Source organism: Babylonia areolata, chromosome 1, assembly GCF_041734735.1.
Source record: "Babylonia areolata isolate BAREFJ2019XMU chromosome 1, ASM4173473v1, whole genome shotgun sequence".
NCBI classification, from domain to species: Eukaryota; Metazoa; Mollusca; class Gastropoda; order Neogastropoda; family Buccinidae; genus Babylonia; species Babylonia areolata.
Genome location: NC_134876.1, coordinates 89096232 through 89115105, shown reverse-complemented (window position 1 = coordinate 89115105; position 18874 = coordinate 89096232). Strand labels below are relative to the sequence as shown.

Here is an 18874-nt window from a genome sequence, read left to right as displayed (position 1 = left end):
ACAATTTTTAAACAAACGAAAAACAAATATTCAACCAACCAACGAAAGACCTTCGACCAAGAACGACACATGATACCAACGGGAACCACTGACCTCTCTGCGAAGGATGGGACTTGTCCGCCACCAGGGCATTGAAGGGTACAGAGATGGCCGCTTGAGAGGTGATGACCATCAGGAAAAACACGATGTACAAACCTGCACAAGCGGGACTTCCACGTGTTTTAACACGATAAATGGGGACAGGAAAAAGAAAAAAAAAAGGACAGAGAAAGAAAGAACAAAACAAGGAAGAAAAGAAGAATAAATAACACAATTCTTGTTTGCAGTCCTCTCTGCTGCAATGGGCATTTGAATCTTCAGTTAACTTGAAAAAACAGACAATCCTTCGACGTCACATTTGTGCTCCAAACACAGATATGACGCCCTTATTTTTGATTAAATGTAAAATATTCCGAGACTGAACCTGGAATACCTGAAAGATTGGCATTATTTATGATATGTCCATTTCCGTTTTACATGTGGAAATTTATATGCAAACATGTCTGCGTGCATACGCGCGCGCACGCGCATGTGTGTGTGTTCTTAAATGTATATGTGAATGTGTGCTGTGTGTGTGTATGCGAGCATGCACGTGAATGTATGCATGCATGCGTGTGAGTTGTAAGAATCTTCTTTGAAGGCAAAAAAAAGAAAGGATTGCTAGTCTTTCAATGTTTTGATTTTTTTTATTATAGATTTTTAGCACTGATCTTTAAAACTGAATTAATGAACAATTTATAACAAAATCTTTTCTCACACAGACACGACCCAGAATCCGACTCTCTACAACAGCACCTTTAATGAAATTATCGGCATTGACTTGAAACTAGAATTCAAAGATAACTGATTTATCTGCATTAAACTGAAGATTAAATTAATATCTAGCCACAAGTAATCCACCCTCCCACCAACGGATCTAAAAATAGGTGGATCCGTTTTTAGATCAGTGCCTCCCACTCACAAACACACACATGCAATGCGATAAAATGTCCCCGATTAGCCCCCTTTTATCGTCAATCATATACCGTAAATAACTGAATATCATAATAATATACCCTGTTATCGTCAATCATATACCGTAAATAACTGAATATCATAATAATATACCGGTTTTTTTCCTCAACATGTATTTCCAGAGTGAATTGGTCTCGGCATTGTAAACAAACGAGTAACCTCAAAACACATAAAATGTAACCTGAAAAAAAAAAAAATCCACAACCAGCAACAATTTACAACCTCTTGTATCTTCCATCCTTGCAAAAAGCACGGCAAGGAACGGCAAGGCAAGGACAGAACTTTATTTCGTATGGCCCAACACACACACACACACACACAGAGTGACACACACACACACATATAACCTTCCTCGCCCTCTCTCCCCCCCCATCACTATCACTCCACCATCACCCTCCTCCTCCCATCCCCCACTCCCGCTTGCACCTTCCCGAACCTACCACCCCCCTTTCCCTCACACGCCTCACCCAAGTTGCCCGGATTGTCGCTCTCCACAATGGTGCCCGTGGTGGAGTCTTGGTGGGGCTTTCTGGGCATCAGCACTCCGCCCGGCTGGGCCCCGCTGCTGCCGCTGGTGTAGTCCTCTGCTTCGACGCTGCTGTTCCTGAAAGGCTCGCACCGCTTGGCCACAAGGTCCCGATGGCACTGTCAAGATGTGAAAGGAAAAATGGCATGTGACGGTCAAAGAAAGAAAAGGAAAATAATAGTGACATGAAAGCTATAAAAAAAAGAAAAAAAGAAAATACATACATATTTGCATACACACACACACACACACACACACACATATATATATATATATATATATAACATATATATTGATATACATACATATAGAAAATATCAAAATATTGGGAAAGAAACGATGGGAAGATGAACGGAAGGAAAAGTCATGGAAATATAAGAAAGGAAATACAGGGAAAGTGAAGGACACTGAAGAAAAAAGGAAAACGAAAGGACACAGGACGGAAAAGAAGGAAACGTAAGAAAATGATAGGTATAGATCGAAAGGAAAACAAATGGACTGTTAAACAACGAAATGAAATACAATACAACTCGCTAACTAACGTAACTACTGGCCAACTGACAAACTGACAAACAAAAGTACTGAATACCTTGCTACCCAACAACTATCATGCCCGTGAACCAGCTATCCATTCACGCAAATAGCTTCATACTTACATGCCCCGCGTCATCGACAGCGATGAGATCTGTGTTGTTGGGTGGCTGTCCAGTGTCTCTGTAAGGCACAGCGTCGTTATATTTAGTTGAATCAAACTGTACTGTATACTCCAACAACGATTTAACAATGTGAGCATACTCGCGCGCGCGCGCGCGCGTGTGTGTGTATTTGTGCGCACCAAAATAAACAGAGAGTGGCAGACTGACAGACAAAAAAAAAAAAAAGGAAAAAAGATAAAGCGCGACAGACAGACAGGATCTGACAGACGGGCAAACGGAATGAGTGACGGGTTCAGAGTGAAAGGAAGAAAGGTGGAGACACGGGGATAAAGAGAGAGCGAGAAAGAAAGAAAAAAAAATATATATAGACAGACAGAGAGAGAGAGAGAGAGAGAGAGAGACTGACTGACAGACAGACAGAAAGTTCTGATACCCTGCACAACCATACGACCAGTGTCATTCTCTTTCCGCATAAATTCACCTACTCTTGACTCTTATTTATACCTCGCTCTCAAAGAGACTGTCCCTTTCCTGAGAATCTCGTATTACAACTCTCCAGAATCCACTCACGGAAACACAGCTAATGTACGATGTCGCAGCACACATGCGGGCTCTTTGAGGATAAACATGATTCTTTTTACCTCTTTGTCACACGGAAACTGTAAAGTATCACATTCCCATCATAGAAAGCGATTCATCGTGGTTAAATGCAGGCATCTGGCATTCTATAACAGGCAGGAACGAAGCCTCGTTACACACACACACACACACACACACACACACACACACACACACTTACTTCTCAAAACATTTAGACTGAAGCTTGAATAGAAAAGTCTTCTTGTTTTTTAAGGACTTGTTTGTTTGTTTTTTTTAAACAGGCCAAGTGTACACTGCGTGCATGGACTTTGGTGTTTATCGACTTGTACCCAGACCATCTTCGAAAGTTTTCGCACTGAACCGTTTGAACGCACGGCATCAGAACAAAGAATAACAACGAACGATTGATCGATACATAAACTACACACAGAGACACACAGCATAATAAGGAGCTCATACATAAGCAAGCACACACATTCGCTCGCACCCCTTTAAGTACGCACAAACATGCACGCACGCACACAAACACAGATACACACGCGCGCACACACGCTCGCATAACCATACATAAAGGGGCACACTGGATGCCAGCAAATACAGCGGACCATTCAAACTTACAATGTAAGTTGTGGAGAGCTGAACGCCATTCCGAGAAGACCAACACTAAAACAAGAAAAATAGTAATTTCATGTCAGTAATATCGATGCTCATTCAAGATACACCAGTAATGTTGATAAGACCGCTCAGCATTTAATACAATAAAAAGCTAAAAGTATGGAGGAAGTTTTGCCACCATGCTGATCGATCAGTTCCAGTATGTATCTACAAAATCAAATCAAATTTGCAGTAGAATCACAAGACGTTCTGGTGAGCAACTGACGAAGTTTCCTTTTCCGGTGATAATAAATGAATCTGATTCTGAAAAAAAAGAGTAAAACCTCATTAAAAATATCAAATGCTTGCGAGTTTCATCTTTGAACGTAACTTACTGTTAACTCTGGGTAACTCGAACGTAATGGAAAAAAAAAAACACACACACAAAGAAAAAACGGAAACGAGAGGACAGAGGAAGGGTGGAAAGTGGGGATGAAAGGTGGAAGGGAAATCTTCACAACATATAACTTAACAGTGTGATAAAACAATTTGCTTGGAGAGTTTTGAATTATAACGCAATAGATGTTATCACACTTGACACCATCATACTCACAAACAAAACAGGGAACCGATGTCAAATCCGTTGAGGTGGTTGAACTACAGAAGTTGATTAACCCCAAAGCCTAAAATGAGCAACAGGAAAATCTGACTACCACCCCATTCACAAGGCACACAACTTCAAGTCAGTGCTGCTTACGCTACCGATTCAGCTAGCACACAGGTAAATAAAAGATACATTGGAACAAACCCAGACACCTCCTCAAAAAAGGAAGCGCCGGGCCTGTCCCCACACCGATCAACCGACATGTGCACACAACAGCAAAGACAGAAGAAATGTGCAAACACAAATTCGCTTTTATTCAAGACTGGCATTGCCTCTTTAATCCCGAACAAGCCACACAGAACACATGGACAACACAGAACAAACACACAGCTGCCTCGGTGGTCCTTCAATTGGAAATTAACAAATAATGAGGCCAGGAGATGAAACGATCAGTCACGTGCACACACGCACACACATTTTTTCTTGGAGTAGATTTACGACAACATTTTGTCAGGGACTCTCTTGTTGCCGTGGGTCCTGTTATGTGCGCTTAGTGCATGCCACATACGTTCTTCTTTGTTCTTCTTCTCCGTTCGTGGGCTGCAACTCCCACGTTTACTCGTATGTGCACGAGTGGGCTTTTACGTATACGACCGTTTTTACCACGCCATACAGGCAGCCATACTCCGTTTTCGGGTGTGTGCATGCTGGGTATGTTCATGTTTCCATAACCCACCGAACGCCGACATGGATTACAGGATCTTTAACATGCGTATTTGATCTTCTGCTTGCGTATGCACACGAAGGGGGTTCAGGCACAAGCAGGTCTGCACAAATGTTGACCTGGAAGATAGGAAAAATCTCCACACTTTACCCACCAGGGGCCGTCACCGAGATTCGAACCTGGGACTCTCAGATTGAAAGTCTAACGCTTTAACCACTCAGCTTCTGCGCCCGTCCGCACACATTCAGAAAGACAGGCTTCAGTCACGCGCAAGCACACACACACACACACACATCTGTATATATGTATGTATGTATGCTTGTACACAATTTTATATGATACTGACCACATGACCACAGCACCCACGAGCATGACAGGGCGCCGGCGGCCCATCTTGCTGCGGAGTCTGTCGCTCACCATGCCGATCACTGGACTCACCGTGAACGTCACAACTACGCACAGTTAACAATGAAATTAACGACTTACTCTACGCACGCGCGCACGCGCGCGCGCGCGTGTGTGTGTGTGTACGCGCGCGCGTCTGTGTGTACGTGATGGAGCGAGGAGGGGTGGGGACAGAGAGCCACAGGGAAACTGAGAGATATGTAGACACAAAAACTGAGAAAGAGAGTGAGAGACAGACAGGCAGAGAGAGACAGAGAGAGACAGAGAGAGAAAGAGAGACAGTCAGTGGCAGTTACTTAACAAGACAGAGCCATGGACAGAGACAGACAGACAGACACAGAGACAGATACAGAGAGACAGATACAGAAAGACAGACAGAGACAAATATAACAGAGTTAAACCCGTTAAACCGAGACAAAGATAAAGAGGAAGGGAGACAGCAAAACCGCAAACTGCACAGAAAGAGGAAAGAAACTCGATAAAAGAAATAAAGAAAGAAAAAAAAAGAAGAAGAAAGAACATGAAAAAAAAGAAAAGAAAAAAGAGAGAAACACATGGACAAAGAGAGACAGAGACAGGCAGTGTGTTAGTTCGCACTCAATAATTCAACAAAACCTCATATTCCTTCACGTATTTATCTATGCTGGTTGGTCTGCTGCTGTTGACACGACAGTAATAATGACAGCAGTTCTATGTTGCATTGTCACGAGACATGGACTCGTACTTCCAAGTTTATACGAAATTCATGTTCAAAAGTGGCATTCATACAAGGACACATACTTCTACATTTACACGGAATCTGTTACCGAACGCAGCAAGAACGCGAGAGTTTGTATTTGTATTTGTATTTCTTTTTATCACAACAGATTCCTCTGTGTGAAATTCGGGCTATTCTCCCCAGGAAAGCGCGTCGCTAAACTACAGCGCCACCCATTTTTTTGTACTTTTTTCCTGCGTGCAGTTTTTTATTTGTTTTTCCTATCGAAGTGGATTTTTCTACAGAATTTTGCCAGGAACAACCCTTTTGTTGCCGTGGGTTCTTTTACGTGCGCTAAGTGCACGGTGCACACGGGACGTCGGTATATTGTCTCATCCGAATGACTAGCGTCCAGACCACCACTCAAGGTCTAGTGGAGGGGGAGAAAATATCGGCGGCTGAGCCGTGATTCGAACCAGCGCGCTCAGATTCTCTCGCTTCCTAAGCGGACGCGTTACCTCTAGGCCATCACTCCACTTGAGCTGTTTGAGGGTTAATATGCCCGACAGCTTGCAGAAAAGGCTGAATGACAAGCACACGATAAAACCCTTAATTAAAAAAAAAAACAAACCAATCTCCTCCAGCTGCCCTTTAATCATTGAAACAGTTCACTTTCTTGCTTGGATAAATCATTATGTTTTATCACTAGAAATTTATATATATTAAAAAAAAAAAGAGAAAAAAAAGAAAAGAAAAAGAATGGGTGTATACCAGTATTCGTCAATCGAGTTGTATTTGCAAGTTCGTTTTTCTCCACACTGGAAGTTTTTTGTTTTTGTTTTTTTTCTCTTCTGAATAAACCATACAAAGGTAATTTTCTTTCAATCTTAAACTTTTCAACAACAAATAAAAAAAGAAAAAAAGAAGAAAGACAAACAAACAAACAAAAAACAAAAAAACAAAAAAAAGGAAGGAAAGAAAGAAAGAAAAGAAATTTAAAGACACTTTCCACCATAATAAAAATGAATTTCAGAAAAAAACACCCCAAAGAACAACAACAATAACATGCAGAATTATGTACACTGACGATTTGAGACAACTGCATGAATCAGACACACACACAATCCATGCATCAGGCAGACCTACGTACCTGCACCGCCTGCCACAAGACCTCCCAAACAGCTCCCTTTGGACGAACTCCCGACCAGGGCTTCCACCTGAGCCGGTACCACTGTCACAGTTCAACGAATACATAAATAAAAAAAAAGTGAACATACATGCAATTAAAGGATGACAGAAAGAACAAAAAAGACAAATAAACAAACAAACAGACAAATCAATCAATACAATAACAGCAGACAAAGAAATAAAATAATAAAATCTCAGCTTCACCACACAACGCCATATTTCAAGTTCAAAACAATCATCTTAATTAGTGGATAAAACATATTTCGATCGATGAAATAGACAAATAAACAGATGAGTAAATAACAGAAAACAAAAAAGAAGAAAGAAACAGACTAAAACTGGGTTTCACCATATCACAGCTTCATTTATATTTGAACAAAATGTGGCATGCTTTTTAGGTGGGTTTTTTTTTAACAACCGTTTTAACAGCAGTTTCACAAAAAAAACGAGCTATGTCATTTTTTTTTCTCTCTGACCTCAAAACATGCTCTCTCTCTCTCTCTCTCTCTCTCTCTCTCTCTCTCGATCGCTCGCTCTGATTCACTAGTGTCAGCACTGTAACAGCTTGACCACGAAATTTCAACACGGCCAACTGATCAATACCGCAACCACGAAAACAGCTGCCCGATTCAACAGCACAAATTTGAAAACGGATTACCGATCTTCAGGGGCTTGAATTTCCTTTTCATTATTTATTTATTTATTCATTTTTATACTAAAGTGGGATTGCTTCAATATGTTGTTGATACACTTTTATATCAAGTCAATGTGTGGCAAATGACACTTCGACATCTTTGTCGTGCGTGGGCTGCGAGCATTTGTTGAGTGCTTGAACACCTGTTTCTGCACTAACCCAGAATTTACTTATCATCTCACACTGTTCTTCTAAACCCCAGAAACTGGTCTGACAACAGTAAACAAATCGAGCAACTGAGGACTTCAGCCTCTTTGCTTGACACAGCTTTCTTGATGACGATGATGATTATCATGGTGATGATGATGATTATTATTACTTTTTTTTCAACAAATGAGGCAAGACCTTCACAAGTATGATAACCACTCAATCGACTACAGAACTAAATATATAGAAAAACAACACCTCATCGCTTTTGTACAATATTCGTTTTCCTGTTATCGTAGTATGCCCTGTTGTGAACCTGACCCTTAACATCTGACCGTAAATTTCAATAGGATCATGTTGTCATGATGGCCAATCACCAAAGGGGATGGACATTTCTCTCCATTGAGCTTTTTCTGCTTTGCCGGAAAAAAAAGACCTTGATATTTTACTTCTAACCCTGTTGTCTCTTCGGGAACCATGGGGATGACTGGAAAGGTCCTACGCATACCTACCATGCTAATAAGTTTGGTTCATGCACTACACGCGATTACCGAGAAATTTTCAACGCTGAAGATTACCATGGAGACACGCACACACACACACACACACACACACACACACACACACACACACAAACACACGCACACAGTCACACACAAACACACACATACACGCACGCGCGCGCACACACACAAATGCACACACAAAAGTTTCAAGTTTCAAGTTTTAATTATCCTTTCACTCCTATTGGAGTATGGAGGATTACTGCAAAATGATCTGTTCATGCCCAAAACAAACATTTCCAAATATACAAAAATGTCACATTAAAGTTGAGAAAACACAAATGTCTTTTAACTCCAAAAGTATAGCTAGGCAACATTTGCAAATCTAATCACCTTACAGCTAAAATGACGTTTTTGCCTCCTTTGAGCATATTACAAAAATTAAAAACCGATTTTGGAGACAAATATTTTTTGGGAACATATCTATTTCGTAACTGATAATAACTGGGACATTCCATTATAAAATGAAACTCATCCCCAATCGCAGACATGTTACAAACCTTACAAAGCCGTAACTCTCGTGGCATGCCTGTGTGTCTCCCTGTTTCTATTTCCAGCTTATGATTACTACTTCGAAATCTGAAGAAACTGATAACGAAATTATCAGGCATTTGACATATATTTTTCTCTACCAAATCCACTTTTGAAATTTCGATAAAACAAACATTTACTACTCGCCTCTAGAGCATGTCTCCATAGATTTTGAAAATTATCTCTCAAAGCAATGTTGACATTCTTGCAGAAAGATTCCCTCTCCAAGAAGAATTGAGTATCCCAAACACAGTCATACCCTGCTTCTATTAAAATTTGTCTGATACAACTCATCCATTTTGAAGACTAAATACCATTTCGATATAAGTCAAGTAATATCAAATATATTTTCACACACACACACACACACGGACTGCCGAGATTCATTTTATTACACATCTGATTTGTAAAAAAAAAAATCTATTTGTTATTTATGATTTGACCTTTGTTATACAAAAAACAACAACAAAATGATTCCATCTCGCATTTCCCTATTAATCTGTTTAAAATTAGCTGTCAGCTTCTCTTTCACTTCAAAATTGAGTGTAAAAATAAATAAATAAATGAAAATAATTATTTTTTTTATTTTTTTATTTTTTTTCTTTCTTCTTCTATTTTTTTTTTTTTTTTTTATTATTTTTTTTTTTTTAGCAAGATTTTGCGATACAAAAGACTGACGATCTGAAGTTGCAATCGAAATCTCAAAGTACAAAGGTAATATTTTAAACACAAAACGTAACGAGGCAAGTACAGATCTTAATCAGAACACAGAGCATTAGAATTAAACAGTATCGATGAGAGACACACGCACATACACACACAGGCACACACACACACACACACACACACACACACACACACACACACACACATTCCTCTTCTTTCTCACTTACACTATCTGTCTGTCTATCTATCTATCTCCAAACACACACACACACTCACACACTCTCTCTCTCTCTCTCTCTTGTTCACACACACACACACACACGCCTCAACTCTCCAGCTAACAACCTGCCAATCAACACAGAGCTCCGACTCACCGACGACACTGAGCAGAAGCACCATGAAGTTGAGGCCGAACTGAGTGAAGTTCATGAGCAAGGTGCGAGGCTTGCTCAGCAACGGCGGAGCCTCTGGCTCTGAGACTTGAAGCTCCGTGTACGGGGCATGGCTGTACGAAGAATACAAATTCACCAAAGAGCAGAATATTTCTTTGTTTTATACATAGGTAGATACATAGATAGATGAATAAATAAATAAATAAATATGGATAGATAGTCAGATATAAATTATAATTGATAAATGAATAAATAAATGAACAGAATATTTATTATCATTATATTAAAAACGGGAACACGTTTTTTTTCAGTTTCTACAGCGAACACACACACACACACACACACACACACACACACACACACACACACACACGTTGTTAATTATCTGATTCATTAAACTAAAGACATTTTAAAGACTTTGCCATGAAGACCTAATTCTTTTGAGTACATTCGTTTGGGTTTCTGTCAGAATAGTGGAACATCGATATATTTCATTTTGACCCAGTGTGATACTGTGAGCTTTTTTCTTTAACCTAGCCTAACCTACCCGGAGTTTTATTGATATGTTTCTCAGTTTTAAATGTTGTTTTTTGTGTGTGTTTTTTTTTCTTCCCGAGAGAGCAGTTTGCTGTGCTAAGTAACACTTGCATGTTTGAGTAAATGGTGATATAACTGGATTTCTACTTCTAGATATAAATGCACAGCAGACTTTGACACAGTAGGATTCGTTTTCACAAAATCAAAACAGCGACACTATGATGTATTTGAAATCAGTTCCACTTCTATCTTTAATCATAGGCTAAAATGGGTTTTGAGCATGCGTAATGGAGGCCCGAATTTTAGCTTGGTAGTATGCACTTATACCATCTTCACGTAAGAAGAAATCCGCAAAAGTTTTACTTTTTTCAGAACAGATACAAAATATTTTATTATCCTATCGTTCATAACATAAAAAAGAGCTTTGTTTCCATATGCGTTAAAAACTTTGTTTCTTTAACACCCCTACCCCCACCACCCACAAAAATTACTCAAACATCAAAAGAAATTAAGAAAGCCTGGCCTTGATTCCGCTTCAAAGTATTTCATGACCAGGTTTACGTTTAATGCTTGCGATTTCCATATACCCGCGTTAATAAAAATAGCATTTAAATCAGCACAATCATAACACCGATAATACTTAAGCCTCCGTAGCAAACAGCAAACAGTTCACGATCCCCCTCACCAATAAACTAAGCAAACCTTTCTCTTTTATGTTCATTCTAGTTTTATAGTTTTAAAGTTGATATGAAAATTGAGTATTTTGTTAAACTAATAACATGTATAGCCAAGAACAAGTACTTCTAAACGTCGTATGAAGTGAAAAGGATTCCATTTTGAAATATGTCAAGACTGGAATTTTTTTACATTTCATCAATTCAAGGGTATTAACTCGCATGGTTTATTATTTTAAACTGTGAATTCCGACTGATTCTATGGATATCTTTATGGCAGTTTGTGGCATAATCCAGTAAGTGATGAGGCGTTCACAAATCTTTCTCTGAATAAATATTTAACGGTCTCCTTCTCCAACTTTCCATCACATGTTATCGTGTATTGTCCATTGAATATAGGATTGAACGGGCAGGTCAACAACTTGAAACAAAATGGCGTCGTTCGTGTTCGCGAAGAATATGAGCACGCGATTTGAATGTGTATAAATATGTGTACGCAATTGATTTTTGCCCATGACCTTCAGGGCTCAGCCAATAGATCTATAAAGTCCACTCGTCGTATTGATTTTAGTATTTTCCGAAAAAGACCACTTGGGCGAATGAACATAGTGAAAGCCCTGTACACTGAGAGTAAAACACACAAGCTTTTTATGTATTGAGTATAATTTCAAAATGTAATGTTTAAGATGAGAAAGATCAGTTTAAAGCAAATTAAGTCCCCTAGCATTAATTACAGAGTAATTTCCCTCTTTTTACCTCTGCACCAAAACGTTAGCAAAATAAATAAAACTTCCATGCTTAGCAAAAGAAGCTCCTGTTTGAACAAAGAAATGATAATAATGACTGCTCTTGTTGTGTCAGAATATCAGATCAAAGTGCCAAGTTTAGAGAATAAAAAAAATATGACAGTAAATGCAGTCTGCATATAATTTGGCTTCTTTTTTAATTTTTTTTTGGTGCCCATCCCAGAGGTGCAATATTGTTTTAAACAAGATGACTGGAAAGAACTGAATTTTTCCTATTTTTATGCCAAATTTGGTGTCAACTGACAAAGCATTTGCAGAGAAAATGGCAATGTTAAAGTTTACCACACACACAGACACACACACACACACACACACACACACACACACACACACACACAACCGAACACCGGGTTAAAACGTAGATTCACTTTGTTTACACAAGTGAGTCAAAAAGAGGAGGAATGAAGAGAAAAGAAGGAAAGAGAGAAGGACATACAGAAGATGTTGATGTGAGATCACGATAAATTTGATTATGATGAATGAAAATATTACCTATTTTCCTCTGTGTAACGCTTCGTCATTGTTCAGTTCTTGCCGTGTGCGGCTGCCCAGTTGTGACCTTTATCTCATTCAGCGTTTGTACCTGTCGGCAAACACGGCACACATTTATATACAAATCAAGGTCACATAAACCGAACGAAAATACCAGACACACACATTTATATACAAATCATGGTCACATAAACCGAACGAAAATAACAAACAACAACAAAAACCTATTCGAAATAAAGGGTATCCACATATGAACAGATAAATCACAAAAATGCGCGAATAATTGAAAAATTCATAAAGGTACACATGTAAATGAGTTATCGACGTGCGAGATCACGAACGCACACAGTCACACACAAATATGACCGCGCGCAAGTACACACACCCTACCATACATTCCTCCCTATAAACCCCTTTCCCTACCACACCCCCATACACATGATTTATATACACAGGCGGAGAGAGAGAGAGAGAGAGAGAGAGAGAGAGAGAGAGAGAGAGAGAGAGACGCGTGCACGCAAAGAATGATTTTTAGTTACTGAGTGAAACCGAGAAAGCACAGAATGTTGACTTGTTTTGTATCTTCATCCGGCCCTCGAAAGAAGGGGGAAACCGAATCAATTACATGAACATAATACACCGTATGTGTGTGTGTGTGTGTGTGTGTGTGTGTGTGTGTGTGTGTGTGTGTGTGTGTGTGTGTGTGTGGAGAGACAGACAGAGAGAGTTAATTACTTTATATATTTATTCATTTATTTATCTATTTATTTATTTATTTATTTATATTTTTTTTTTACTGTGGAAAGAAATGATTCTGATGTTCTTTTTCATCCAGCCCTCGAAAGAAGAGAGAGAGAGAGAGAGAGAGAGAGAGAGAGAGAGAGAGAGAGAGAGAGAGGTGGGGGAACGTTCATCTGACCAGCTTTATCCACAACATAAAAGACATAATCAGTAAAGTGCAGGATGGTTGGGATGCGGCACGCCTTCGCTTTACCCTCTGGGCATGAGCATATTCAGAAACAGATGGGGTGGGGTGGGGATAGGGGTTGGGGGAGGGAGAGAATGGGAGAGAGAGACGAACAGACAGACACATACACATACAGACACTGAGAGGAAAAAGAAAGAAATAGAAAGACAGTGACAGACAGACAAACTGGTCGGGATAGAGAAATAGAGGAAAGGAGAGAGAGAGAGAGGTGGGGGAACGTTCATCTGACCAGCTTTATCCACAACATAAAAGACATAATCAGTAAAGGACGGGATGGTTGAGATGCGGCATGCCTTCGCTTTACCCTCTGGGCACGGGGAGGGGAGGGGGAGGGGCGTGGGGAGACAGAGATGGAGAGAGAGAGAGAGAGAAGCAGACAGACACATACACATACATACATAGGAACAGAAAAAAAGAAACGGAAAGATAGTGACATACAAACTGGTAGCGATCGAGACATACAGGAACGGAGAGAGAGAGAGAGAGAGAGAGGGTGGGGGAGGGGGGGTTGAGGGGGCGGGACCGACCGAAAAAAAAATGACAGCAACACACACACACACACACACACACACACACACACACACACACACACACGCACACACACACACACGTATGCACGCATGCACACACACACACACACACACACACACACACACACACACAAAGACGCTTAGGGATGGGAAGACATACATACAAACAGGTGTTATGAAGATGAAGAATCAAACACCACCATGTTTTCTGTTTCAAATGACACCAGCAAAAACAAACGTGCATGTAAGATATAATGATATCCACGGAATCGCGGATGACAATTGGACAGACTAAACATTAAATGGAAAACGCCTGCATTTTTTTCCCACATTTCTTTTCTTGTTTGAAAAAAAAATAAGAAAAAAAAAAGAAAGAAAACACCACTTGTGAACGAATATAAGCAACACACCTACCCCCACACCCGTGAAAAAGAAATAGAAAAAAAAAAAAAGAAACATGTAGCCCGACGTCCAAAGCATGAATCAGCAACGGCCAAACGAACGTGAAAAAACTGACAATCGCTGCACGAAAGACAATCTCATCCTACTGATCTAAAATATTTTTACATCAGTGATCTCATCCGCATCATGATCAGGTCGTAGAGGTTATCGAGCTTCGCTTTGGCAGTTTAGTGCCCGGTTCGTTATCCTTCGTCTCTCTCCTCGTGATTAATCGATTTATCATTCATCGTCCGTTGTACTCTTGGGGAAATGAAGAATAATGGAGTCTGTCAGAGAGAACAGAGAAAGGGTAGGAATGACAGAGAGAGAGAGAGAGAGAAGGAGAGAGAGAGAGAGAGAGAGAGAGAGAGAGAGAGAGAGAGACAGACAGACAGACAGACAGGCAGACAGAGACAGACAACAGAGAAACAGAGGCAGAGAGAGACACACAGACACAGACACAGACACACACATACACACAAGACCATCCCTTTCTCCCATGGAAAAATCTCCCCCCAAACCCCTACACACAAGCGCGCAAAAAACTACAGTCCTCACCCCGCCCAGGAAAGTGAGACACACACACACACAGACAGGTAGACATACAGTGCAAGAGAGAGAGAGAGTGAGGGGGAGAGAGAGAGACAGAGAGACAGAGAGAGAGAGAGACAGAGAGAGAGACAGAGACAGACAGAGACAGAGTAAGAAGAGAGAGAGAGAGAGAGAAAGAATGAGAGAGAGTCTGAGAGAGAGAGAAAGAATGAGAGAGAGTCTGGACAGACACACAAACACAGAAGCACAGGTACAGACCCGATAATGTCATCTGTTTGAGACAGAGGTGGCTCACACAGTTCAGTAACTGAGACATAAAAATTTGTGCGCGTCCTGACGAGGAACAATAGAGAACGTCAACAAACCAACAAACTCTATCCCTCTCTCCGTAAGCAAATGTTTCCTACCCACGCGACCTCACTCCACTCTACATTCATCATGCTTACAACAATACAGACATCTGCCATGGAAGGTGAGGCGAAAAAAAAAAAAAAAGTCAATACCTGTCATTGTGAAGATGCAGAATTCGCGAGGAGCGTCAGCTGCGAGTGACGATTTCCCCATTCAGCTCATCACGATTTACCTCCCTATGCCCTGGACGTCTTAATTCCCCTGTGTCTTACATCATGTGATAAGCACATCCCATTTGAAATTTTGTTGTTGTTGTTATTCTATCTCTTTATTTATTTATTTATTTATTCATCTATCTTATCCCGATTTCAGATATTTGTGCGACTCACCTTTAAGATTTTCCCGACGGCAATACATTCTCATTAATCTCGAGCAATCTTTTTTTCTTTTTTTTTCCCCTTTAAATGCTCCAGTCCATGTCAATATTTTCTCAAGTCAGGATTTTAAATCTATGATGGATGTGGGCATGGTGTGACTGAATGTTTAAGTATGACGATAACGATGACGATGATAGTGATCATGATAAGTCTGAACACCTATGTGTTGGGAACATTCTTCTGATGGAAGCCAATAGTGCCTTAAGTCTTGAGTCCTGAGTCAAGATTTTCTCAGGCTGCATATCGAGAATATCTTCCCTGTGTACAACGTCCAGATTTTCCCTTATCCCGTGCCGCTATTAATCGATATTCCCATGAAGTGATAAACCACCCCAATAGTTTCCTACGACCCACCATCGCGGTTTTTTCCTTGCCACATGTCACGATTTCCCCCATGCCCATGTCAGGATATTTCAATGAGAAATGTCACGTACTTCTTTTCTCCTACCCACCTCAATCTTTTATTCATTCTATCTATCGTATTTATTCATTTATTTATCTATTCAAATATACACTTATATATTTATTTGCTTATCAAAGTATATCGTATGAAATATATATATATATATATATATATATATATATATATAATATATATATATACATACACACACACACACACACACACACACACATATATATATATATATATATATATATATATATATATATATATATATCTTGCTATACACCGTTATGCGGTATTTCTGCACACTGGATCAAAATTTTCTCATTTCCTACTTCAAGGTCCAATGGCCAACATGAAAAAAATTTTAATCGCGATTACAACAACACGGCCATAACATGAGACGCATAATACCTCAGAGGTTTGGTTTGCGACAGACTGTTTCCTCGTTTTCTTTCGCCTCTTCTTTCTTCGCCATTATTCATTCACAGATTCATTTATTCATTCATGTCGTCTACAGCCCGGCCAGTCACAAAGGCCACCCCAGGGCACCAGCTGTCAAAACAAGACCAAAAACGTGCAATGTTCCTACCTTCCCAAAATAAGACAGCAAGTCAATATTTCTAATCAAATGAAGATCTTTCTCTGTAACAGAAAAGACAATTCTCATCTTGTAAATAATAAGCCCCAATAATGCCCCCGAGCGCCGAATTTTTCGGTAAAATATATCAAAAGATAAATACCGGTACAGTACAAGATTACTTAGTCTGACAATAAATGGCCACTGTTATGTGCACAAGAGATATAAAAATTAAAAAAAAGAATTAAAAAAAGATATCACAATACACGAAGAATAATATGTATGTATGTATGTATCGGTCTTTGCGTCTGTGTAGATATATCTATCTCATGACATATACAAGCAAAAACAGAGAAATAAATAACTGAACACGTAATATCTTACCTCATACTGAAAAAGTAAACAAGAAAAAAAATGTACCTGGACACACGCCCCTCCCCACGCCCCCCTCTTCCACCCCCAAAAAATAACAGTTTAAAAAAGAAATCAAAACCGAATTCCTTGGATACAGGGTATATTTTCCATGATCGTGTTTGAATGAATAGAAATATATGAAAATGTCAGAAGAAAAATAACAACCCGACGTTTTAGCATAAGAAAACGATTTGAGTGGTAGAGTGATGTGATGATCTCTGAATTGCTTCAGGCAGTATCATCAGACCTGTTCACAAAACATTATCGATATTTTCCGTGACATTCCTGTGCTCTCTCTCTCTCTCTCTCTCTCTCTGTGTGTGTGTGTGTGTGTGTGTGTGTGTGTGTGTCTGTCTGTCTCTCTCCCGTCAATTTTTTTTAACACAATTTTGTATTAAAAAACAAACAAACAAAAAACACCACCAACCAAACCAAACAAAACAAAAAACAAAACTAAACAAACAACCCAATCGCACAACAACATAGGCCATCCAATGTTGAAATCCACACGAAATGAGAACAGCAGCAAACAACAGAACACGACCCTAAGGCATTCAGCAAAAAAGTGAATCATTAACCCTCACCTACTGAACATATACCAAGAACCATAACCAGCATGAAAAGAATAGTTAAGCCCCCTCTTGCTGTACACACGACCCATACAAAGTAGAAAGAAAAACAGAGAGAAGAGGCCAGTGTTAGTGTTGCTCTAAGTCGGGACTATTGACCGCCACGAATTGCAGGATTAGCCGCTGTAAAATCCTCGTCAGTCTGTAGTCGACAACTTCACAGAACCGCATTTCACCGATCAACCTCAATTTGACACCCTGACCAATCCCAATAACTTTTTTTTCCGTTTCGGCGATGATTTGGAGTGCACCTGTTGTATAATCAAGAGAGAACCGCAAAATTGAATTTTCAAAGCGGCGTCGTTGTTGGCAATAAAATGATATATTTTTTTTTTCTTAGATAGATCTATTACAACACACACACACACACACACACACACACACACACACACACATATATACATATAACCGACTTTGGGTTGTCATTTGTTGAAGTTTTTTCGTGGTTGATCTTTTTCGACTGTTGTTGCAATCTCAAGATATATATATATATATATATATATATATATTTCTTTTCAGGATTCATATCCAATGTGTAACGGTTAGTTATCAAAATAATGATTTTTTTTTTAAACGCAAAACAATCAAGTATGGCTTTCAAGATTCACCTGTGATGACTGTTGAATCCATCATCAGAGTTACAGAAAAGAACAGGGAACAACAAAGCGGCATGGCATCACCGGAATGACATTATCTTATAACTTGGCCTTTGACCCATCTACTTCCCCATTCCCGCAACTCCCTTTCCCACCCGCCCCTCTCTGGGCTCGCCCATTCCAAAGGGGTTACTAGTCTGGTTATAGCAAATCACTGAATGAACTCTTATTCTATTTTATTATCATAGCCTTTGAGAATTCAGCAGAATCTGGTAAGGATTCTTGCTTTTTATTATTATTTTTTTAAACTGGTCAGTTAATCACCACACACACACACACATTTATAGATCTATACACACGCACGCACGCACGCACACACACACACACACACACACACACAC

The 18874-nt window shown here is 39.7% G+C and overlaps 1 protein-coding gene across 1 annotated transcript in view; it reads right to left on the bottom strand.

Moving 5' to 3' along the window:
* Positions 1 to 18874, bottom strand: part of LOC143288946 (uncharacterized) — a 60520-nt gene that overhangs the window by 22974 nt on the left and 18672 nt on the right. The window contains exons 2-9 of the mRNA XM_076597631.1: positions 12550 to 12640; positions 10023 to 10153; positions 7010 to 7090; positions 5104 to 5209; positions 3454 to 3498; positions 2236 to 2293; positions 1521 to 1698; positions 94 to 195 (exon numbers count right to left, since the gene is read on the bottom strand). Of these exons, the coding sequence (XP_076453746.1) occupies positions 94 to 195; positions 1521 to 1698; positions 2236 to 2293; positions 3454 to 3498; positions 5104 to 5209; positions 7010 to 7090; positions 10023 to 10153; positions 12550 to 12578 (730 nt within the window). The 5' untranslated portion in view covers positions 12579 to 12640. The remainder of the gene's footprint in view (positions 1 to 93; positions 196 to 1520; positions 1699 to 2235; positions 2294 to 3453; positions 3499 to 5103; positions 5210 to 7009; positions 7091 to 10022; positions 10154 to 12549; positions 12641 to 18874) is intronic.